Here is a 25580-nt window from a genome sequence, read left to right as displayed (position 1 = left end):
CCTTCTCAACCCCCCCCCGCCCCCTTCTCGCCCCCCCCCGCCCCCACCTCTCGTACGACCCGGAAACGGAAGTTGCGCTCTTTTCTGCCGGTGAAGGCAAGGGACTTGGTCCGCTCCGCGGTGAGTTGGCGATCCCCGCGACTTGAGACGCAATCCGTCGCCATCCGCTCCCATCGGCGCCCGTCACGGTCTCGGCGGTGGTTGTGACTTTCGGCGCGGTTCACCGAAGCGCCCCGCAGGACCGGCACGTTCGGTCATGGCGGATTCCGCGGCGGTGCTGGGGACAGTTGTGCAGGGTGGGTCGCGGCCGCCTGCGTTGGGCCTCATCGATGCTGCCTTCTTCCCTCGTGCCACTGCCCTCCCCTCCCTCCCTCGTGTTCAGCTGTCGCGGTCGCTCCCCCGTATACTTTGGCCCAGGTGGCCTGGACAATTAGAGGATGATTTGTGAGGCTGGGCTGTGTTGTGCCAATATGTTCATTGAGAAGGTGGTGGTGAAGTTGTGGTGAGTGATGGTGAATGGTCGTGGGCGTTGGAAGTTGTTGAAAGGTGGTTATGAAATCGGTGAAGGTGACGAATGTGGAGGGAGATTGGAGGAGGTTGGTGGGCAATGATGGAACGTGACGATTGCAGTGTTTGGGATGTGGTTGACACAACATGAAGACGATGGCGTGCGTGGTAGCGGAGAGGAGAGATATGGTGGGCGTTTGTGCGCTCACGGCACGGAATAATCCTCGACAGGAGCGATGAGAGAGTCCTTTTATCTTGTGTGGGACGCGTAGCTACAGTCCCATCTGGGCATGAGATACAATGTAACCTTGAGCAGCCGCGCTCCTGTAATATGCGCCTGTAATGCAACACCCCCCGCGTCTCATCGCCAAGTTGAAGGAACCGCGCGGGTTTCCCGTTAATGGGGCGTGTGGGATTACTTAATTCGGTTCACCCGCAGTTGCCGTAATTATATACGGGGACAGCGGCGAGGAAATGATGCCACCGGCACTTGATGCATTGCGCAAAGAAATTTAATGCAAACGCCGTGAAAGAAATTTGACGCGGTGCTTAAAAGTAACTCGAATACCGTTTTTATCTCTTCCCAAGAGCTACTTTCTGTTTGTTTCTTAAGTCAATGATGTGGCAGTTTTACGAATGCCTAACTTTTTTTTTGTTACATATCTTATTCACATTCCATGGCGGGGCTAAATATATCCTTGAAAACGGAGCCGGGAGAAAACGAGTTGAAACGTATTTGCATTCGACAGCTGAGACGAGGGGAAAAAAGTGCTTATCTTTGTGCAGCTGTGAGAGAGTTCTTGGGGTGTAATTAGTTGCCCAGATGAATGCTGAGTAACGTCTGTGTTTTATTTCCAGAAATGCCTGGCGAAACGACAGAAGCTGCACTTGCTGCGGAACAGCAGCCGCAGCAAACTAAGCAAATGCAAGAAGTTCAGGTTGAATCGGGTGAGTGTACGGTTAAATTGGACCACATTTGTGATTTTTCAAAATAAGAAAAAACTTTGGTCTTAAATCGAATTAACTTGCAGTGCTTCAGTTGGATCGTCGTCTGTACTCGAGTTTGACGCAGATAATAAAAATTGCTTACACTCCCATGTTTTTGTTTGAATATTCCAAACTTAAGAAGCATTTAAAGTTGCTGGTGAAGAATGGTTTACCTATCATTAAACTGCCCTTCTCTGTGTGTATTCGCTTTTGGTATACAGCTACTTTAACAGTGGAAAGTTTGAATTGAAGCGTTAAAGTTAAAATGCCCATATATTTTGCATTTCAAAAGGCAATGAATGGCCTTGTACTAACCTCTTCTCTCTTTTTGTTCAAATTTGTTTTACAAACCCAATTCTCCCTGTTTTGTTGTTTATTTGCTGCATGCTGTAGCCCATACTTCTGGCTTAGAAAGGCCACTTTATAGTTTAGTTGCAGGCATGCAACCCCCTTCATCATCCAGTGCCCCTCAATCCCCCCCATCTTTCCTCGCCCTTTCTGATGCCGACCATTTTGTTCCCGTGGCCCAGCTTAGGCACAATTCAGACTCGCCCGACACTGACGCGGGCGACATTGCATGCGAATGTTCATCTGTTGAGTCTTTAGATTGGCGTGACCCTCTCACAGGTCACGCTTCTCGAGCAGCGGGTGAAATTAAATGTGTTGAATCACTTGATGGCAACTGTCCAAGTTTAACACCAACTCGCACAACTGCATCACAAAAAGTTCCATTCTACCAGGGGGGTTGTGTTCATGCAATGGGTTTAGAGGAAGGTTGCGCACCTCATTTTTGCCAGGAACATCATCACATCTCATGTTGTACTGAAGAATGCCCCATGCAGCATGAAGAAATGTCAGACTTTGCCACCATGGAACGTGAAGAATACGATGTAAATGAGTCTGCATCATCAGAATCTTGTAATTCGTACTGTTTAGGCGACGAGGCTGATGTTCACAGTGCTGCATTCCAAGAGATTCCTTTTGATTATATACAGTCAGAGTTGGAAACTCCTGTGGCTTCAGATATAGAATTTCCCCAGGTAAGTGATGGAGAAAAGGATGAATTTTTCAGCATTGCTTCTTCGTTTTCCATAATGTCTGAAGACAGTGATACAGAGCAACATTCTATAGCCCTTGCAGAGATGAAGTTGGAAGTTTGTGATTTTGAAAATGAACTTTACTTCACTGCACCTTCATCGCCAATAATGTCACCAAGACCCCGATCAAAGAGGCCATTGAAGGCTATAAAGAGAGCATTTGGATCTCGACAGTTGTCCAGCTCTGAAGTTTTGTTCAATGCCGAAGATAGAAGTGGAGCGCAAACTCCAGATTCAGTTGTACGTAAAGCAAAACGTCAGTATGTGACGAGCCATCAGCCATTCGATTATGATTGTAACTGTTGTGACGTAACAACTGCTTCAAGAAGCACCCAGCTTTCATGTAAAAAAGATCCCGGAATGCCTTTGGTACAGCGTTTTGCTGTAGATCAACATGAGGGTGTTGATACTCTGCCTTGCACTTCTGTTTGTGATAAATGTGAAATTTTCAGTGGTAGTAAAATGCAGATAATTCCTTTATGTAATGCTTATTTCATGCCTGAGGCAGCTGCAATAAATACCATACATGTTCAAGCTGGTCATGTTGATGCTGCTAGTAACGCTGTATATCATTGTGTGCCATCAAGCAACACCGACTGTTCTGTTGACTCCTCTGGAGTCTTTTTGGATAGACCTTTAGTAAATCGCTCGGTCAAAACGTCTTTGGAAGACGAATCCGTCTATACCTGCACTTTTTCGCATCTTGAAAAGCCTGCATATTCTGTGACTGTTGGAGCTGATGAAAATGACGAAATTTTGTTATCGGAAGATCATTCATTTGAAGAAAAAGAGAGTCTCGATTTTCCTTCCGACTCTGAAGCTGAAACGCAAGAATGTTGCATCTCTAGTCATTTAACCGACCATATGTATTGTTCTACAGGAGAAGACATTGCAATTGGGGAAAAATATGAGGCCAAAAATATTTTAAGTTCTGCAGACACTTGTTTGCCAGTGAGTTTGGTAGATGCTTTGGCCAGCGAAGCATCTTTAAACCAAGTTGCTCAATCAGGTGTTCTTGTGCCTGATGCAATTGAATCTGATCATCACATCTCCAACGTCTTTGGCAATGATCACACATGTTTGTATGAAGTGATTTCTCCAAAACCACGTTTGTCTTCGTCGCTTGAGGAATTGCCATTTGATGACAAAAGTATGGATGCCGAGGTTGACATATTGGATAACATAGAATATAATCAGGAAATATCAGGAAATGAAGTTCCTCTAGCCATTGAAGACAACTTTGCAGAATGTGATTTTCAGTCATGTAATGTAGCAAAAAAGGATGTATGCAACACAGATGACAGCGTCTTAGATTGCTCTGAATTTCTTGTAAAGGCTGTAGTGGATGATATTAAAAATAACAACGTGGCAGACCAAGTCAATCCAACTACAGACCCATGGCATTACTCGCCATCTGTGAACAATTTAATGACCACGCCTCCGGCAGAAATCTATGAAACTGTAACCTTTGATAAAAATCAATCATCACTTAAACATTCTGTGCTAAGGGATGCAAGATGTTCACAAGAAGAGAAAAAGAATACCAATGATGCGTGCAATATTAAAATGTTTAGCAAAAGTGAAATACTTGAATGTTCAGCTGTGCATGGACTGTCTGAAGAATTAAATAAACCTGGTTATCAATCATTTCAAACAGTGATAAGTGGGAAGGAACAACCTGAAACATGCAGTGCTGTTGATGCTAAACTTGGGCAGGTGCTTTTGAAGCTTAAGCCTGATGCACTTAGTAAAACTACTGCAGAGACTGCTACCACATCAAATAGCACTATGCAAAATGAAAGCTTTCACCAAGATAACATTTTACTTGAGCATGATACATGCCTAACTTTGTCGGATTCAGATCTTGAAATTGGCACCGTTCAGAAAAAGGATCGTGAAAATACGCATTTGGAATTTGATTGTTCATTTGGAGGCCACATTGGGATGGTGTGCCCGTTATTGCCCGAGTCCAAAATAAAGGCAGCAACCGAAGAACGAAATTCATCGCATGAGCAGGCACCAGTTGCCCTTGTCCTCTCCACCCCGTGTAGGGATCAAACACAAAGGGCCATGGAGAGCATAACTGTAGAAAGTGGATCTGCTTTTAGCTTGAGTAAAGCTGATCATGTTAAGCAAGCTTCTTTTCCTATTCTTGACCCTGTTGCCTTCCCTGAACCCACAATGCTGACCAAGCCAATTGTGGCTGAGGATACTTCTGAGACAGGATTCTCCAAATCAGTGGGAGGTTTTCCCACGCATACCTCGTCCACTCTTGAGCGTGTCTGTCCAAAGGCTAATACAGGTACATTGAGTAGTGGTAATCAAAAGTGTCAATCATTGCTAGTGAGACTTATTAGAATGTGGTCGTAATGTTTCATGTTATTTATTCTCATAAATGTTACGTATTTCTTACACATGTTGACTTCATTGTATGTTTGAAAGTACTTTTAACTCAAACACGTACCTTTTGTTTACTTTTACAGCTGCTACTCTGCCAGATCCTCTGCAGGCTTGCCCTTCCCCTTCTCAAGAATCCTTTCCTGTGTCAATCGCAGCAATTTCATCTGCTGCTGTCAATGAGCCTTCTCTTACTTCTCAGTCTTATTTAGATATGATTCAGCCTCCTGTTTCTCAATCTGCAGCTAATGTACCTAACTCAGAGGCCAGTCCTCAGTCACTTGCCCCTGATTTTACAGATAGCAAATGTAAAGGAATTGCTGCACAGCATCAGCCAATACTGGCTTCTCCAGAAGCCAACACTAAATCAGCAGCAGCGTATTCTGCCCTTGAGTCACCCATTACATCTGCTGTTTCTGTTGAGGTCAATCAGATACCTATTCCCCAGCCCAAACTAGAAACTCCCGATGCCCTATCTAAAACTGGTGATGTAAAACAGGCCCCTGAAGCTCAGGCTAAACCAGCTAAAGCATTGGTTCTGGCGAAACCAGCATCCCCCGAGGCTAAACCAGCTTCCCCTGAGGTCCAGGCTAAGCCAGCTTCCCCTGAGGTCCAGGCTAAGCCAGCTGCCCCTGAGGTCCAGGCTAAGCCAGCTGCCCCTGAGGTCCAGGCCAAACCAGCTATTCCCGAGGTCCAGGCTAAGCCAGATTCCCCCGAGGTCCAGGCTAAGCCAGCTTCCCCTGAGGTCCAGGCTAAGCCAGCTTCCCCTGAGGTCCAGGCTAAACCAGCTTCCCCTGAGGTCCAGGCTAAGCCAGCTGCCCCTGAGGTCCAGGCTAAGCCAGCTGCCCCTGAGGTCCAGGCTAAGCCAGCTGCCCCTGAGGTCCAGGCTAAGCCAGCTGCCCCTGAGGTCCAGGCTAAACCAGCTGCCCCTGAGGTCCAGGCTAAGCCAGCTTCCCCTAAGGTCCAGGCTAAGCCAGCTTCCCCCGAGGTCCAGGCCAAACCAGCTTCCCCTGAGGTCCAGGCTAAACCAGCTGCCCCTGAGACTTCGGCTAAGCCAGCTTCCCCTGAGGTCCAGGCCAAACCAGCTTCCCCTGAGGTCCAGGCTAAACCATCTGCCCCCGAGGTCCAGACTAAACCAGCTTCCCCTGAGGTCCAGGCTATGCCAGCTGCCCCTGAGGTCCAGACTAAACCAGCTTCCCCTGAGGTCCAGGCTAAGCCAGCTGCCCCCGAGGTCCAGACTAAACCAGCTTCCCCTGAGGTCCAGGCCAAACCAGCTGCCCCCGAGGTCCAGGCCAAACCAGCTTCCCCTGAGGTCCAGGCTAAACCAGCTGCCCCCGAGGTCCAGACTAAACCAGCTTCCCCTGAGGTCCAGGCTAAGCCAGCTTCCCCTGAGGTCCAGGCTAAACCAGCTTCCCCTGAGGTCCAGGCTAAGCCAGCTGCCCCTGAGGTCCAGGCCAAACCAGCTTCCCCTGAGGTCCAGGCTAAACCAGCTGCCCCCGAGGTCCAGGCTAAACCAGCTTCCCCTGAGGTCCAGACTAAACCAGCTGCCCCTGAGACTTCGGCTAAGCCAGCTTCCCCTGAGGTCCAGGCTAAACCAGCTTCCCCTGAGGTCCAGGCTAAACCAGCTTCCCCTGAGGTCCAGGCTAAGCCAGCTGCCCCTGAGGTCCAGGCTAAACCAGCTGCCCCCGAGGTCCAGGCTAAGCCAGCTTCCCCTGAGGTCCAGGCTAAGCCAGCTTCCCCTGAGGTCCAGGCCAAACCAGCTACCCCCAAGGTTCAGGCCAAACCAGCTACCCCCAAGGTTCAGGCCAAACCAGCTTCCCCCGAGGTTCAGACCAAACCAGCTACCCCCGAGGTCCAGGCCAAACCAGCTTCCCCTGAGGTCCAGGCCAAACCAGCTGATAATGAGGCTAAATCCACTCAAGAAGTGGCCGAGGCTAAACCAACTGACCCAAAAGCCAAGGTTAAATCAACTGCTCCCAAGGCCCAGGCTAAAGTAGCAGCCCCTGAGGTTCACGAAAAATCAGCTGTTCATGAGTTAACTGCCCCAGTTGCCCAGTCTATACAATCTGCACATGAACCACTTCCACCAGTTGAACCGCAACAAAAAGCAGCTGCTAAAGTCCAGTCTAAGAAAATTGACTCAGAGACTCAGTCTAAGAAAGACCAACCTAAGCCTCCTGCTCAAAATGCTAAACATAAGGCATCCGAAGCCAAGTCTAAGCCTGACCCGAGCCTGGCTACACCAGAGCTCCATGCTAAAGGCACCAAATCTAAAGCTGAGGCCAAAGTACAAGTTCCAAAGTCTCCTAAAGGAAAACCTGAAAAAGCATCAGCTACCAACCTTTCCTCTCCTGCTGCCCCTGTGGTACCTTCAACCATTGAAGATGAACTGTCCCCCCTCATTCCAGTCAAGGACAACGGCCCAGACCATACAATATTAGAAACCCCTGTAGTTCTGGATGGTGGGCCCACCCTGAAGCCAGCTGTAGTGAAGCAACCCGTCATTATCAAAGACAAGGGTACTTGTACTACTGCTGTTTTGGTGCACTTGGCGTGTAATTGCTTGCAGAGTGCAAATTCATAACGTTTGAATGAATTTCATTACTAATGTGTGTGTTTTTTTATGGATTCTTTGTTAACATATTAGAACATGCCCATGTGCTTTTCAAGCCAAACATGTTCATAATACATCTATTCCTTTTTTCTTTTTCGAGCACTGTAACTGGGCTGCTGGCTGAAAGACATTGTGCATGATTTTGGTGTGGAAGGCAAATGGTTCTTTATCACCACATGGCTTGTTTTTTTGTCTACATAGCCGACATAGATGTAGCAACGTTTGCTTTCCCTCTGTTTTAGTTGCTTAGAGAGTTGATATAGATTGTTAACATGCACATCGAGTTATTAATATTTCCATTTTGTGTGGTTTTTATTCACTTGCACTAATACTTAATTCCACTGTTTGGCTTTGAGTCCATTTGGTATCCTGTCATCTTCCTAACCTCTGGTACAATGTTTCCCTAAAGGCTCTGGGACAGACTCGGACAGCGATGACTCCATTCCTGAACTGGAAGAAAGAACGGACAAAACCTTGCAGTCAGAGTCGCAGCAGGCTCAGGTTAGTGATTGTTTGCAAAGGGATACAACTTTTTTTATGTCGAGATTGTTTATTTGTAACTTATGTAAAAAAAAATAAGCTCTGAATTATTGCCAAGGTTGTGGATTATTGTAAAAACATGTTGATAATGTATAACTGAAGTTTTTATGACTTGTTCATCACGCAGATAATTTTCACATGAGCTACAGCTAATAGTCATGAATAGTCAAAATTAAGTAATGCGCTTTTCAACTGGAAAGGCAATAAACACTCTTTTGTGATGTGTAGCTTGCAGCTGCTGCAGAGCTCAATGAAGAGATGGTCAGCAAAGCCAAGCAGAGCCGCAGCGAGAAGAAAGCTCGCAAGGTAAGAACAGCTTTGCAGTGTAACATTGGAGACACCGATTCATAAAAAAAAGGCTTTCAACAAAGAAGCGTCACATTACAAAGGAACTGCAAATGACAATGGTGGATAAACACATAATAAGCACTAATAGGATTTTCCCCTTTTTTCTGGCAACAAAACTGACACCTTTTGCAAGGAATCATGTTTACATTAACCACAATACTTGCAGTCAAAGGCAAACAAAAAACAATACTCTGATAATTTATGCATTGTCCTTGAAACTGATTGGCCCACACCAGAGACAGCTTTCTTTAGAGCCTAGTCTCATATGGTGTTCGACCAGATGACGCCAAAAGGCGCACAGTTCAAAGACAACGCACTATCAGAGTAATGAGAGCTCGGGGTGAGCAGCTACATAATAATCAATTAACACTTGTAAGTATTACACTGTTGTGAGACAACCGAGGGATTGGTAAATATGATTTTTGCTTTTTGTATTGTGATTGGAATGTTTTTTTGGTCGACATTTACAAATAAATGGCAATTGTCAGTGATTGCGACGATGGTGCTGCTTTCTCTTCGATAACGGCAGGCCATGTCCAAGCTGGGTCTGCGGCAAGTAGCGGGAGTGACCCGCGTCACCATCCGGAAGTCCAAGAACATCCTTTTTGTCATCACCAAGCCCGATGTCTTCAAGAGCCCGGCTTCAGACACGTACATTGTCTTCGGAGAGGCCAAGGTGATAAAACATTTTAATCGCGTGTTTTTTATTTTATTTTTTTACATGTAAAAATCATTATTGTGAAATAGTTAACATTCTATCATATGCATGTGTCTGCTTATTATATTTGCAGTGATTTATAAACGCGTGTTTTTTATAGAGAACATAAACTATCATTGCCTTACATGCAAATCTGCAGGCATTGTTCACCAAATAATGTTTTTTTTGTTCGCCTTGTTCTAAAATGCTAACGCCTTGTCCTCGCTGTTGGTATTTGTGCGTTTGAATAAGCTGCCACTTGCCAACACTGACCTTGAACGCTGCGCCCCCCGCGTACAGATTGAAGACTTGTCACAGCAGGCGCAGATGGCAGCTGCTGAGAAGTTCAAGGTGCCAGGGGAGGCAGCACCAGGTGTGCAGGAGAGGGTGCAGCCAGCACCAGTGCAGGAAGAGAGTGAAGAGGAAGATGAGGTATGTTTGTTCCTCAAACTACGTACACGTCTGCAATGCAAATATAAAATTTAGTTTATATTTTACACTGACGATTGCCGTAAAAGTGACATCTTCATTAAAATTCTTACATTTTTCTTGTGGCTTGGCTCTCACAACACACCGGTGTGCTGTACTAGGAACGATTGGCATGTTCTGTTTACATGACAAACTCATTCCTTACTAATTGGCTGTGTCGGGCGGTGGCTGGTTTAACGACACGTATATTTACGCGATCTAACCCTTAAAAAACCTGTATTATGGATGTTTGTGCTGGCTGCAGGTTGACGAGGGAGGGGTGGAGGCCAAGGACATTGAGCTTGTGATGTCCCAGGCCAATGTTTCTCGCTCCAAGGCTGTGCGCGCGCTCAAAAACAACAGCAACGACATAGTCAATGCCATCATGGTATGTTAATGCAGTGGCCTAAAGTGCATTGCTCCACTTTTATCGCTGTTATCGTGAAATAAAGCTCACGTTGTCCAATGTTCAGTTTGAAAATAAGACAATTAAATTACAAAGCAGTGAAGAATGTATTTTTTTATTAGGTTGAAATTTTACATTTATGTAACACCTTCAGTGGCCATAGCAATTGTCAAATTTCCCCCAGAAAGCTTTCTTAGAGTTAAACAATAACTTAGTAATTTTTATAGCCCAAATAAACAAGGTGAAGTTGATGACACAATGTTCTCAAAAATATGACTGCATTTGATAAGACACGGTTTAAAAACTTTATTTCTACATTGTTTCAATATCCAAATGTGTTTTTTTTTGCAGGAGCTGACAATGTAGTTGCTGCCAAGAAGACAACAGTAGAGTAATGCCAGGAAAGGTTTGGCGCCGTTTGCATTGAGCTGTATCTAAATAAAATTATCACATTTATTTACATTGTGCGACTCGTTTTATGTACATCACTTCTGTGTTTCAACTTGAATAAAATGGGACACCAGCTAAACAATGAAAAGTCATTTTTTGTTGACATTTTCAAGGTGTCCCATGTCATGTTTTATCCAGTTCATTTACACTATATTATAGGTGAGTGAGGGTTTTTGGAAACAATGCGATGACATGGATTGTAAATGGGAAATTGAACCAAATCTGAAAAGTTAAGAAATGTGGAGAGGTGATTGGTTTGAACGACACCAAGCAAACGCGGATCGGACTACGTATGAAGGAGTGATTGACTTCAAATGGATCTAGCTTGGGCAGGACCACCTACAAGGCACGATTGATGGTCAAGATTGAGAAATGGACAAATTAACTATAAGATGACCACTGGTGAGATCAGCTAGATTGATCACGACACTGAGGAAATAACTGATGAGTTTACATGGGCTGCTAACAGTTTCATAATGTACACTTTTATTGCATAGAAAACCATTACAAAGGTTTACAAAGCAATTTGCAAATGTGTTGGGTTGATACACTGATGTACATTTTTACACTATTTTCATAAATTCGGTCATTACTGGCCACATGTGAAAAACTGGTAGTCGGAGTTGAGTTCCAACCTTTTCCGCAGACCAAACCTGGACATTTCTCAGCCTCGGATATATCAAAACTGCCACATTTTAATAAAGTTAATACCACGATCTCGGTACAAATCCATTTCTGTCGCCAAAACAAGACATGGGGACCTCCTTTGCCAGTACCAAAAAATGAGAATGTTTCCCCTTTTTTCTGGCAACGAAACAGGTGTTGAGATGTTAAACACCAAACTGAAACCTTTTACAAGGAATCATGCAGACATGAAAAAAGTAAAACCTATTCTCAACAAGACTGAATTACAAACAACGAATAGGTGGCATCCCTACCGTTGATATATTGTATTTCCATGAACTGGAATTTAGCTCTGCCAATTATCACAATTGTGCATAAATGTTGACTTAAAATTCTAAACATTTCATCTTAACACGTCGGCTTTCGCGACCAATATCCAGAGGTTTTTGGGTTATATCGCGTAAATATATAAATGTCTCGGTAAAACCCGCTACAACCCGACACAGCCAACTAGTAAGGGTTGTCACGTAAACAGAGCATGCCAATTTGTCACGAATACAGTACACCTGTGTGTTGGAGAGCCAAGCCACAACATTTACAATCAGTACGACGTTTCGCCAGTAATTACAACTATCTTCACCAGGCGACAGCCAGATTTGTCTTCATCGTTGGATACATTCCTGTTGGGTGCACAGCTTTGCGCAATAACAACGGTAATTGCTGTATTTCAAATGCAAGGCCATTGGTGGCTAACGGAACTTGGTGGCTTTATGATTAGATATGCCTGAACGTAAATGTACGATTTAATGTGATGATAAAGTACTCGTGCTAGTATTCGTGGTGCCTGTGGTGTAATATACAGTGCCAGACCCACCACGCAGCACACTTGTTTATTTTCTTCGTACCAGTGGCGAGTGATAGAATTACCAGCGTGGTGAAGTATGCTCGCCCACACTCCCACCATTTCCCGCCAGCCTGGGCAGGCTTTCATCCGGTAGTGGGTTAACAAAGGGTGCTCAAGTACGCTACTATATTATTGTAAATATAACTTAATCATGGCTCCCTGTTTTCAGATTTTAGTTGATAGTTGCTCATTCTCTGCTGTCCCTGTCGCCTGGAATCATTTCCTTCAGCCGTCCGTGCTGTCGACTCCCCACCCGAAGTTCAAGTACCTGCTACACACGCTGCATGACCGTCTCGCATATCAAACACATTCCTGCGGAGGGAGCTGGTAGGAACGTTGGGTTGCTCGGTCAATGGCCAGGGTCAACGGTGGCGTTGTGTATTCCGCAAATATGCCCGACTGTGAGGGCGGGCACAAGCCGGCCTGAGTAGGTTAAACGTTGAGTTTTATAAGGGCACCACCCCCCACCCTCCCCACCCAGCCGCACCTCTCCCACCCAGCCCCTCCCCAACCTCCCTTCCCCACCCAGCCCCACCCAGCCCCTCCTTCCCCACCCAGCCCCTCCCTGCACGACGGACAGAATAATCCCCTGTGGGCTGGTGTAACCAGAGGTTCCTACCAGTAAAATACGTCCAATATGTATGTACAGAGTCCTGCAATTCGGTCGCATTTAGTCACTATGCATTCTATTCTTGCGTATGCTGGGCAGGAGCACTAAGTTCAGGAGCTAGATGGAAGCCAATGTCGATGTCTGCTCGCCACGACGTGACGGCTCCAGGGGATGAGTCGTGTCGTTCCCCCGTGGGAGGAAAAAAAAGAGCTTGATAGCTCATCGGATTCCTCCAGTATAAAATAAATATTCTGATTCTATTTACCACGGTCCACGACGTGGGTTGCATTTCGCGGTTTGTTCGTGGCCACTTCCCCCAAATAAAGGTTGGGTTTTTTGGGGCCCTTTTTATCCTGTGTTAAACAACCGTTATACAAGTCCATGTTAATTTTTTTAAAACTATCTATGGCTTGCAATCGTCATTTAATTATCTAATCATAATGGATACCAATATGATGATATAGGCCAAATGGGGAATTCTGTTTGTGGCAATGTCAGTCAATGTGGCGTGCCATTGTAGGTCTGTACAACGGACAATTATAATTGTCTAAGATAAGCAGAGAGAGAGAGAGAAAAAAAACAATGTTAAAGGGTCACAAGACATCTGAAACCAACCTGTACATTCACGTACAATCCAGTACAGAGTATTGTATGTTTTGAAAAAAAATCATAATAGGTTTTACACTTGTTGGCAAAAAAACAGGTGTTATATAAACCTTTTGCAAGGAATCATGTCTGCATTACCCACACGTACTTGTGGTGAACAATTATGTAGCTGCTCGCCTTTTGGCGTTCTCTGCTCTGCCAGTGATGAGAAGAGCCTGGGCCCTCAAGAAGAAGGCTGCTGCCTCTGGTGGAGCCCGATCAGTTTCAAAGACGATGCCATATATAATGATTATTATCAGAGCACGTTTTTGTTTGCATGCACACCACACGTACGCGTGGTTAATGCAGCACTTTAATTATTGCAAGAGGTGTTTGAACATTTTAACACCCCCTGTTTTAATGGCAGAAAGATTAAGACCTATTTTAGTTTTTTTCCCCATACTTTTGATACTGGCTAAAAAAGGTCCCATTTTATTGTACGGTTATTGGCGATGATGATGTTCAAGTTAGTTTAACACGCTGGCTTTCGCAACCAATATTATCCATAATACAGGTTTTTTTGTTTGGGTTAAATCGCGTAAATATATACATGTGTCTCGATTTCGAAGATTTCGTGACTGCAGAGATTCATATTCTTGGTTCTTTCGGTTATTTTCCTTCTACGTGACTTTACCGAAAGAACCAAGAATATATAAATGTGTCGTTAAACCTGCCACCACCCGACATAACCAATTGGTAAGGTTTGTCAATGGATACCCATAATATTTATATGCATTATATAATATGCATTATAAATATGCATTATATAAATATGCATGCATTACCCCCCCTACCCACTTCGCGCACAAAGAGCGCACACACATCACATCTACCCTTCTGTTTAAGGAACGAAACAGGTGGACTTCTCCACAAATCTGTCTGTCGCCTGATGAAGCTGGTTGTAATTACTAGCGAAACGTTTGCAAATGTTGTGGCTTGGCTATCCAACACACCGGTGGTGCTGTATCCAGTAAAGAATATGCACGTTCTGTTTACGTGACAAACTGCTCACTAATTGTCTGTGTCGTGTGGTGGCGGGTTTAACGACACAACATTTATACATTTACCCACTTCATTATGGCTCCATTGGAACCTCATTTGCCAGTAAAAAATATGATAATTGTTTTTTTACCCTTCTATCTGGCAACAAAACTGACACCTTTTTTTACAAGGAGTCATGTTTGCATAGACCACAATACCTGCAGTCATAATGCAAACAAAAAACATAACTCTGATAATGTGCACTGTCCTTGAAGTTGATTGGTCCACACCCGAGACAGCTTTCGTTAGAGCCAAGTCTCACATAGGTTGGACCAAATGAAGGGTAAAAAAACAATTATCATATTTTTTACTGGCAAATGAGGTTCCAATGGTGTAAATGCTTAGCCCGAGCTCTCATACTGTGATGGTGCATTGTCTTTGAGTTGTGCGCCTTTTGGCGTCATCTGGTCCAACCCACGTGAGACTAGGCTCTAAGGAAAGCTGTCTCGGGTGTGGACCAATCAACTTCAAGGACAGTGCATACATTATCAGAGTTATGTTTTTTTGTTTGCATTATGACTGCAGGTATTGTGGTTTATGCAAACATGACTCCTTGTAAAAAAAAAGGTGTCAGTTTTGTTGCCAGATAGAAGGATAAAAAAACAATTATTCATTATGGCTGTTAAAGTTGTTGATTTTCCAAGCCAGCAGGAGTCGCTGTCTCCCCCCTTCCCCCCCTCCCCCCCACCGATGTTGCGGCTGTCTAGCACCAGCAGGGGCCGCTCTCCATCGAAGTCTCTGGAAATTCTCTGCCCCCCCCCTTTCTCACCGCCTCTCCCCTCCAATCACCACCCCCCTCCCCAACTCTCCACCCGCACCCGCCCTTCGTCTCGAAGCCCCAAGCACAAACCGCGGCCCTCCTCGTCCACCGAACGAACACCGGCGTCAATGGCAGCAACCACCACCACCATCACGCCCGCTCGCTCGGAGGTGATCGGCGAAGCCATGGATTGCGAGGGAGACGATCGATCGGACAGGTAATGGGCGAGCAGAGACTCGGGGCGTCCTCTCGGTGGGCCCCGTTCTTCGCTGTTGTCGTGTGTTCGTGTGTTTGTTTGTGTGCGAGATCTGGCGCTGTTGGCTGGGCCATGTTGCCCGCATGGCCCAGCCACCGCGTGCATCGACAGCTTTTGTTCGGCCGGATCGAGTGGGGCTAGAGAAGAGATGGAGTGATGTGGTACAAGAGGCACGGGCTAGAGAGGAGATGGAGCGATGTGGTACAGGAGGCACGGGCTAGAGAAGAGATGGAGTGATGTGGTGCAGGAGGACGTGGAGCTGAGTGGACTTGCCGATGACTGGTACCAGCGGTGTCAAGATCGGCCTCTGTGGAGGAGGCTCGTGAAGGACGCTACTGGGCAGCTGGAGGCAGTCGCCCTCCAACAACAACGGAGGGCGGATGAGCGACGCTCACAACAACGAGCGGAGCGCCGGGTGGCTAAAGCGCAGCAAGTTGGCACAGTAGGGGCCACAGGTGGTGCATCGGCCACTCGTCTCGGTCAGTCGACCCGTGGCACCTGCTGGGTCTGCCCCGTGACCTCCCTGCCAGCGGGCGTTCGACACTTCACGTGATAGCCTCAACGTGCACCTAGCCTGGCACAAGCGCCGTGGGGACGTCACCGCCGCTTAGTGACGAATGACGGCTGTTGTTGTTGTTGCTGCTGCTGTCAGGTGCTGTTAGTCCGCGTTGTGTGTTGTGTTTACTGCCAGTGCTGGGTCCGTACTGTGTGTGGTCGTGGTCGTTACCTGGCCATAACCCATTGTCCCTCGCAAACGTGAACACGCCGACTGTGTGCGCCGTCCACACTTCGCTAGGTGGCCCCGAGATGCACCTAGCCTGGCACAGGCCGGCGTGGTGAACGGCGGCTGCTGTGTGGAAGAGGGGGAGCGGTGGCGCAGTGGTTAGCGCACCCTGCTTTGAACCCGGCCACCGAACCCGAGTTGGATTCTCGCTCGCGATCAACTTTCGATAGCGAAATCCAGTTATCTGATAACCGGTAACCTTACTCTAGGTCGACTCGACCTTCAAATTAGTACCTGGTGCGATGCGTAAATATCACTCGGGGGGAGACAAAGGCGGCCGGGCGTGGTGCTGGCCACCCACAGACTCACACGCGTACCGTGCCGGTCTTCATAGGTGCACGCGAACAGCACTTGCCCCAACAATCTGGTAAAAGGCCAAATGGGGAATTGTGTTTGTGTGGAAAAATGTAGGTCAATGTTGCAGTCGTGTCATCGTAGGGCTGTAGTGTCGATGTAGGTCAGTATTGGGTACAATTATACTTGTCCATGTGATAAGTAGAGATTCTGAGAGATGAACCAGTACTGTGTGGTGTGTAGTACTGGCTTATTGCCTTCATAATCATGTACTGTATGCAGTATTTTAACTTGCCGTAATTTATTGGCAGATATTCTACTCCATATTGTGTTGTAATTCTGCAGATTGGTAGTCATTCTGCAGTGAATAGTTTTAATAGATACAGTAGTACATGGACTGTGTGATGTACTAATGGCGGTGGCTCTGTGAATGAACTTGTATGAAACACCATAATTCTAATTGTACCAGCCATAGTATAAATGCATTGAAATATCGCATTGGCAAGTTGACACAAACATGGCTAATCGTGTTAGATTTTTTTAATTGTTGATGAACAAATCTTGCAAAAAAGAAAGCTTGAAGCAAAACGTGATATCGCCAAGATCTGGAAGTTTCTTTCTGGTAATTTATCAATGTAGCGACGATATTGCCTTTCACGATATGACAATTACTATAATATCAGTTTCCCCTTCATATTCTACTTGTATTTCATTTCACATTTACACTCTGAGTTTGTGCTATGGTATCGTAGCTAGTAGTCGTAGTGGTGGTACTTATAATTACAAATGTGCATTGATGTAAAAACCTAATTCGACTGCAGCACGCCACTCAAAATAAACCCGCTAGCACATAAGTCCTTGGTAATCGTTACGGCTTTACAATCCACAACGCCAATCGCCAGCTTGCATGCTGTCTGAAAATGTTGACGTCGTAAAACCACCGTGCTGTCAATGTATCCAGAAAACGTTTCATTACCATGGGCCTTAAACCGTTTATCATCCCAGTAAACATGTAACGTGCCAACGTTGGGCCAACGTTGGGCTAACGATGACCCAACGGTTCCAACCACATACCAACATTGGCATGTTTACCGTAATAGTATCGCCATGTTGCGGCAACCCTCGTGGTAATGTGTAATGACAGGGTTACACCTGCTGACATGACAAAGTGACACCTGCTGGCCTGGGAAGGATTTCACGGGTACAGCCACAGAGGTAACAGCCAATCAGGGAAGGAGGCGTATCTGGGGCAAAGGTAACAGGAGGGGTTAGCCGAGATGCTCCGGGAACCTGCTGGAAGGTTCCACGAGAGGGCGTGGCCGGAGGCGGGGCTTAGCCACGCCTGGGGGGATATAAGGGGGAGCGGACTCGGGGCTCGTGTGGGTTCTGTATCCTGGCGTGTCGCTGTTCACCGACATCTCTCTCCATCGTCCGGCCACGTGGAAGATCTCCTGCGTGGATTCCATCGCCGTCCTCGTCACGCCGTCAGCCAGCGGCGGAGACGAGTGAAGGCGAGGAGACCCCGCTGAGTGATCGGCTGTGCGTGTGTAGCCAGTAGAGGTTATTGCCTAGAGTTATATTCAGTGAGAGGAAGAAACAGTGTTGGCCTGTGTTGTGCCCAGTGTGACGAAGAAGACGTACCCTCTTTACGACGTGTCGTGGAAGTTGCTCATTACATATGTACAGGGACTCCATTACTTAAGAACATTCGACTCACAAAATTTCACAAACCTGAACAAACCTGTTCATGTCTGTGAATGTATGTCCACTTGGCTGTTTGGACCGAGTCGTAAGTTCAACCGCCGCGCGATAGATGGCGGTGGTAGCATCTACATCTGCGGAACATGAAGAACCAGTGGAATCTACAGGAGATTATACAACTTTTAAAGCCATTCCCCGTGTTTAGTGTACATGCCGTACACGCTTGGAATAGACAGGAGTAAGCTTGGACTTACAAACAGACCTCTGGTACCTAATTCGTTCGTAAGTAGAGGAGTCCCTGTACGTGGTGTATATATATAACCTGGGTGTGTGCTGCAGCATCCCCATACAGACCAAGTGGTACGATCGACGTGACTGTGTGGTGCTGGAGTTCTGTGTGGCTGACAGCAACCGCGTGAATATCAACTACGAAGAGGACAAAATCACATTCAGGTACGCGGTGAGAAGCCAGGCTCCCGCTCTTGCATTACAGCGCAGCCCACCATCTAGAATGAATCACTTTACAGATCATTTCATGTTTTCGTCTGGTAAAACCTAATTTTTACACATTTGATACGTGGGGAATTTGACCACGTAGGGAACTTTGGATGCACCGAATTCCCTTTAATGAGTGGAGTGGTGGCAAAGTGCAGTGCACTGTGAATTTGGAGATCAGATTTTGATTAACAGGCATTGGGTAACAATGAGTGGTATCAAACAAAGAACTTTAATAACATTTGCCTATGTATGCATCTTGATTTACAGATGTGAAAATGTGTATTCTATTACTGCCAGAGGACCAGGCACTGGCAGTGTTGCAAAAGAAGTGTTAATTATTAAAGTGCATTTATATATATTATTCATTCAATAAATACATTTCAAATATATACAGAGTTGCCCACATAGTTTTTGTAAATAAAAATACGGTGCAGTTTGTATTGGCCCTATGTTGGATATACCTTACTGTAAAATATAAATAGCATGAAGGTAATATAGTAATTGACAAAGTACATTTGTTATTGACTTAATAGTATGGAGGCAGGAAGTGAATATACTCATGTTTTAACTGCTGATATTTTCCAGCTGTCTTGGGAGCGATTGCAGAAGTTTCCTGAATGTAATTGAGCTGTACGACAAAATTACGATTTCGGTAAGTGTAAACATCGGATGACTGCGACCTAGTATTTTCTTGATTAATTGTATGAATTTATTGGGCTACACACCCAAGAATGGTGTCCAATCTGCTGAAATGTCTAATTGTGCCATTGCGACAGAAATCGAGTCACAAAAGAACTGATCGGACAGTGGTATGCATCCTTACAAAAAAGAGTTCTGGAAAGTCCTGGCCAAGACTGACCAAAGATAAGGCTAAGGTATGGTTCCGCATGTGAGAATGCACACGAGCAGGGGAATGTAAACAACACTAAGGTTTTGTTTATCCTACAAGTAGGCATGACAGTCTGACGGTCTTGTCATGCCTGCAGTATAATAATCTGCCTAATACTTGCTGCGCGAATGGATTATTTCTGCGGTACGTTTATTTTAAGATAAGATAAACACACAGGTCATAACAAGGTTTACTTAAACTTCTACACATGCAGGTTTATCTTACCAAAAGCCACGTGGAAATGCGTTCTCACTTTTTACACACTGGTTCACGACCTCTAATGGATATAAGCACCACCTTACGTTTTATTGAGCGAATAGGCGCTTGTGTATGTCATCAAAATACTGCCAATGAAGTACAAAGTAAAACAAAGTGAAAAGGCTGTTACCGCAAATGGTGAAAGACACGTAGGTGGTTACACTTGGTAGATTTCTGCTTTGAAAATGTATTTAACGATGTATTTTTAAATCCTTTATATTAAGTTCACTTGCTTGCTTAGGACCGTGCAAATCTTTCGTTTTTTAACCCACTTCCCGTGATCCAATCGAGCTGACATTTTCCACACAGACTCGTGCGTGTCAATTCATGTTTGTGAAACATTTTTTCCAAAATTTTACACTTTTTAGGACAAAAATATTAGATTTAATTACCAATTGCTTAATGCTGCCATGCAATCATCTGACCCATAGGTGGCAGCCATCTCAAGCCAGAGGACGAGAGGACTCTAGCCGCCACGCATATAAAGGATTTATAGTGAAAAACTTTGTTTTTACGGGTTTACTTGTTACTTTCTGTATGTCCTTGTGGATGTCCAGTTGAGTTGGCTGAGCGTGGACTTTGGCAACTGGAAAGACTGGGAGGATGACTCGGGAGATGACCTGGCAAAATTCAATGACATGTCTGATGTAATTTCTGCACCAACACTTCACTCATCCTCGCCTCAAATGTGCACACCATCTTAGAATCATTGCTCTTCTGTGCAACTACACATCTTATCGTAAGAATTCTCAGAAAATGGCAAAGTATACAAAAAATATCGATTTCAAAACACGTTATTATTCTCACTGGTATATGAAATATGTGTTAATTCGATCTGTCACCTCTGTTTTCTAGGGGGAGTTTCCCGACAGTGATGACGAAGGCAAGTGATTTTAGAATTTTCACAAGAGTTGCATTTTGCTATGTTGTTACTTACAAAGCATTGTACACATACATAACCGTGACTGGAGCTTTAATGATAATAATAATGGCAATGTAGCACTTTTATTTTAAATATATCATTGGTTAACAGGATAAAACAAACGGCCTCAAATGAAAAGTGGGGTAATGTAGTGTTTAGCTCCGAGGAGATGGAGTACATAACGGTGGCATAGTTGATGATTACAACACCCTGTGGTACAAATATAGTGTGTGTTTGAATAGTTAATTTACAAACTTTTAAATCTAGATTAAAACTAATAATGGCAGAAAAAATTAGTTGATGTAATTGGCATGCTAAAGGTCATGTTGCTGGGTTGTTAATTTATCAACCGATTAACTAAAATTCCAGAATACACAAAACATGGTCCTAAAAGTTATGCCATTGCAGTATTTACCAATGTCTGGTTTTCTAACATGTATAATACATTTCATGGTCGTTATTTTTCCTGTTTGATGTTCTCTTACTTTCATAAAAAACGAGCCTTTTGCCCATCATTATATCTGCTAAATATTTGTAAAATGCTTATCAGGGTCAATGTCTACACAGTCAGCAGAAATACTTGCAAGCATGCTCTGAAGTTTGAAATGTCCTGTTTTCTCTTCAGATTGAAAACTTTGAGAATACTGCATGCTTCCTGCAGCGACTCGTCTGTGCTTCGAGGGTTCACGTTCAAGAAAAATGTCATAGAAATACCCTTCCCATAGTACCTATTATTCAGAATCAAAGAAAAACATTGTAGACACTCTTAAACAATGTACACTATTCGATATAAGCCACTATTAATTCACAGCACATTCTATGCTGTTTATAATCGCACATATTTCAGTAAAAGACTATGCTTCAACCAAGTATAACAAATAATCCTGCAAAACTATATCGAGCGCCATCAATTTAAACCGAAAACAATAGTGTAGTCCTTTAAGAGGCCACCAATTAAAATAGTTCATATTCTTAGGTTTTTTCGGTAAAGTCACGTAGGTAAAACATCAAAATTAATGAAAATAAAATCAAATAAAACAAAAAATCACGACGTTTCGGAGGCAACACAAGTCTCCGTCATCAGGTGGGACCGTCACAGCCGAATTAGCCTTGATGCAGCTAATTCGGCTGTGACGGTCCCACCTGATGACGGAGACTTGTGTTGCCTCCGAAACGTCGTGATTTTTTTATTTGATTTTATTTTCATTAATTTTGATGTTTTACCTACGTGACTTTACCGAAAAAACCTAAGAATATGATTCCTTGCAGTCACGAAAGCTTCAAATCTGGAATAAAATAGTTAATTGAGGAAACTTGCAGTACTATCGGTTGCTTAGATAACTTGAATATGCGCTGCAATCAACAGAGATGATCAAGGTGCAAAAGAAGTTCAACATACGTATTCAATGCTTTAGGGGCAACATATACACCTCTTCCGCCCTAAGGTAGCAACAGGTGGGAAAAAAGAGGGTAAACACTGGCCAGTATTGTTGAAAAGAGGATATGGGTATACATTTTTTTAGTGCACTGGTTGAGCACTCTTCCCAGGAGAAGCTACTTGGAGCCATCACCAGGGTCACAAATTGATCATTATTTTTCTTAACACGCTACACAGTTGAATGCAATCAGCTGGATTTCCGACTACATTCCTAAAAGCCAGTGTTTTTAGAATTGGCTGCGGTTATACATACACACACATATGCAAAATGTTTGCAGGATGTTGCGGGTTATAAAACTTTACGTTCACTTTTTGAGCTTCCAGTCCGTTACAAAATAATCCGTCGGTCGGTCTAACGTCTCAAACAAATGCGGCAACCTTTCCGACATTGTGCTCATCATTCTCAGAGGGGTACCACCTCTTGGACCAGGTGCACATCTCTACACCTCGCCCATTATCCATCAGTCATTCTTGAAGGGCATCATGAGTAAAATTGCAGTCTGCGGTGGCTTTTCAGTCCAAGGCAACCTGGCAAATCCCGAGACGCCACATTAGGCATCCTTTGCATTCGATATGCATTTCCTCGGTTTTTATAGAGACATGAGTCATCGGTCAAACGTCAATGCCCACGCTCAAGAGAAGTATTAAAGGGCTGACCAGTTAGGCAGTTACAGGTGTCTGGCCTGCCAGCTGGTCTGCCAGTTAAAACATGCATGGGTATTGACGTATTTCCCAACCATTTACATTATATAGTGTAAGTACTGTTGTAATTATTCATGTTAATGTTGTACACCCTCAGAATTCAGTTTACTCAAGACCTTAGTTTTACCATTGTTAAAGTATAGTTTGAGTTCTCACCAGATTACACTAACACAATCTTTGTCCCTGGGTAGTGTTATTTTTGAACGGTTTTATTCAATGGTTTTATTTAACTCGAATCCTGTTTGTCGTGGTCAAATCTTGTCATCAAAATTTAGTCTACTCCCTGTTCAATCAATTCGAAATTTTGCACACGTACTCAGATCCGGTGACAACGCATGCCCGTATCAAAATCATCATTAATTTGTAATGGGCTCGAATTATGGGGCACACAACTTATTGGGAGGCAACACACTTTATTGTTAACGTAACACTTCACATAGGGTGGTGACCACCGACCTATTCTCGCTAACACACACCATCACTCGCTAACACTGATTCTCGCATACGACTCGCGTGACCAAGCCAGGAGGGCTACTTGCTGGTCACGCCGACTTGAGGCTTGACTCTTCTTCACGAGGAGTCTTCTTTCTTGACACGAGCAGCCTCGAACACGGCCCTTATATGCGCCTCCGTGGGTCCGAGCCACACCCTGGCCACGCCCACCTTCGAGAACTCTCGAGAAGCTCCTCGGCTGTCCACGTGGCCCCCAAGGTGGCCCCTGGCCCCCACCTTGATCCGGTCACGTGTTCAGCCAGGTTCACTCGAGTGCCACGCCCTCAACCCCCGTGGCCCTCACCCACGGCCTGCAGATCCCCTGAACCGGCCCTGACGTCATTCCCGCTCCCAGACGGGATGACGTCATGTGTGTAGACCGGCGTGGTAATGACGCTAACCCGCATAGTGACGTCACGTGTGTGTACACTGACGCTAAAAGTCACTACAAATTCATCAATTGGCTTCTTTCAAGAAATTACAATTTTAGTATGGACGGCTTATTAATTATATATTTTTGTGTAGGTCACGGTCCCTAAACTGTGGAATCGGCTCGCACAAAGCAGGCGTCGTGTGTCTCAGGTGCCATTGATGTACTTCTCGATCGCGAGTTAAACGAAATTGTTAATAAAACCGTTTAAAAAAACTTTTTTTTAAAAGGAGTTTAATTGCTTATGCCTAAAAAGTATAGAAAATGGCCATTCCCCACAAACTTTGCTTTTGTGACAAGGACTCTGTGAGAGGAATGACACATGCACACATTCTCATTCAAAATAGGTAAATTTCTAAATATCACTGTCCTGGTCACAAAAGCAAAGTTTGTGGGAAATAGCCATTTTCTATACTTTTGAGGCATAAGCAATTAGGAAAAACACTACCCAGGGACAAAAAAAAATTGTTACACGGTGTTATCTAGGCCTGTATCACCAAGCTGTTTAGCGACAATGTTTAATGTTGCATTTTTGAATAAAAGGAAAACTGAAGTCCTGTGGTTACTTTCTTAAAGTGGAAATACCCATTTTAGCAGTGTAAGGTAATGATAAACTGTTTCCATCCTCTCTACCTTCCTGCTGGCTGGGTATCGTACTGGATGAATGCCTCTAGAAATGGTACTGCACAGCCTGAACTACCAAAATGAAACAAATCTTACACCATTGGAACCTCATTTGGCAGTAAAAAATATGATAATTGGTTTTTTACCCTTTTATCTGGCAACAAAACCGACACCTTTTTTACAAGGAGTCATGTTTGCATTGACCACAATACCTGCAGTCATAATGCAAACAAAAAGCATAACTCTGATAATGTATGCACTGTCAGTTATGGTTTTTGTTTGGCCAATTGCCCTTTGTCGCAAGAATGAGCCACCAAAAAAGATTTCCAATACCCATAATGAACTTCCAATACCTAAAGGGTTTATTTTAAAAAACACTTTTAACAGGGAGCACCATTTGCTCACTCCCTTGAGTTAATAACACTTATTCACTAGAGGTTGTTTGGGTTAGATCGTGTAAGTGCCGTTAAAACCCGCCACCACCCGACAGCCAACTAGTAAGGGTTGTCACAACAGAACGTGCCAATTCGTCACGAGCACAGCACACCGGTGTTGGAGAGCCAAGCCACAACATTTACAATCCGTGACGAATTGGCATGTGGACAAACCTTAGTTGGCCGTCTGGTTTTAAAACACATTTACGTGATCAAACCCAACAAACTATTATGGATATTGGTCAAAAGCCTACGTGTTAAAATAGACTTATTCACTATAGTATTCCTCCAATACTTCCCCATTGGCCGTCCGAAATTATGCAACTTACATGACTAGACATTGCATATAAACACGATACTGTAGCCATTGCACTTTTGGAATGGCAAACACGATGCAATGTTATACGCTGGTTGTAGTCCAAAGCTTCTTACGACATTAAATGCTTAACATGAAGCATCTTAAAACCATGGCGCAACGAGACAAAGTGGAGCAGCAATAAGGGCCAAGCCCAGCTTGTTCAATGCTGTGGTTTTGCCACATTTTAGTCCTTGCATTCAGGCACCTGTTAAGGTGCGACTGGAACCTTCAGCGTGGCTTGACAACGTATGCCCACCTCTTCATATATGGGCAATGCAGTTTGTACACGAAGTATTTTAGCAACTCGATTCAAGTTCATTTATTAGGTATAGCCCTGTGAGCCATTCGGCTCTTGAATAATTCCTGTCACTTACATAAGCACCATTGGATGTACATTACAATTTG

The 25580-nt window shown here is 44.6% G+C and overlaps 2 protein-coding genes across 4 annotated transcripts; both read left to right on the top strand.

Moving 5' to 3' along the window:
- Window positions 1-24: 24 nt before the first annotated feature.
- LOC144727396 (nascent polypeptide-associated complex subunit alpha-like) lies at window positions 25-10517 on the top strand. 3 transcript variants are annotated; one of them, XM_078606230.1, is made up of 9 exons: window positions 62-296; window positions 1366-1455; window positions 5075-7507; window positions 8012-8103; window positions 8371-8448; window positions 9020-9166; window positions 9488-9619; window positions 9921-10043; window positions 10413-10517. In XM_078606230.1, exons 1-9 carry the CDS (start codon window positions 257-259, stop codon window positions 10425-10427), a joined length of 3150 nt encoding a protein of 1049 aa, XP_078462356.1. In that variant the 5' UTR covers window positions 62-256; the 3' UTR covers window positions 10428-10517. The 3 variants fall into 3 exon arrangements, with proteins under 3 accessions (XP_078462511.1, XP_078462439.1, XP_078462356.1); XM_078606385.1 differs by lacking the exon at window positions 5075-7507 and having other exon boundaries at window positions 25-120; XM_078606313.1 differs by lacking the exon at window positions 5075-7507 and having other exon boundaries at window positions 53-296.
- A 4617-nt stretch (window positions 10518-15134) lies between these two features.
- On the top strand, window positions 15135-21621 carry LOC144727201 (prostaglandin E synthase 3-like). The gene is made up of 7 exons (XM_078605899.1): window positions 15135-15312; window positions 18470-18583; window positions 19214-19280; window positions 19405-19503; window positions 20333-20422; window positions 20631-20658; window positions 21323-21621. Exons 1-7 carry the CDS (start codon window positions 15224-15226, stop codon window positions 21325-21327), a joined length of 492 nt encoding a protein of 163 aa, XP_078462025.1. The 5' UTR covers window positions 15135-15223; the 3' UTR covers window positions 21328-21621.
- The last annotated feature ends 3959 nt before the right edge of the window (window positions 21622-25580 follow it).

This window comes from Lampetra planeri, chromosome 1, assembly GCF_965212315.1.
Source record: "Lampetra planeri chromosome 1, kcLamPlan1.2.h2, whole genome shotgun sequence".
Taxonomy (NCBI): Eukaryota; Metazoa; Chordata; class Hyperoartia; order Petromyzontiformes; family Petromyzontidae; genus Lampetra; species Lampetra planeri.
Note: the sequence above shows the minus strand (reverse complement) of the source record. Positions and strands in the feature narration are given on the sequence as shown.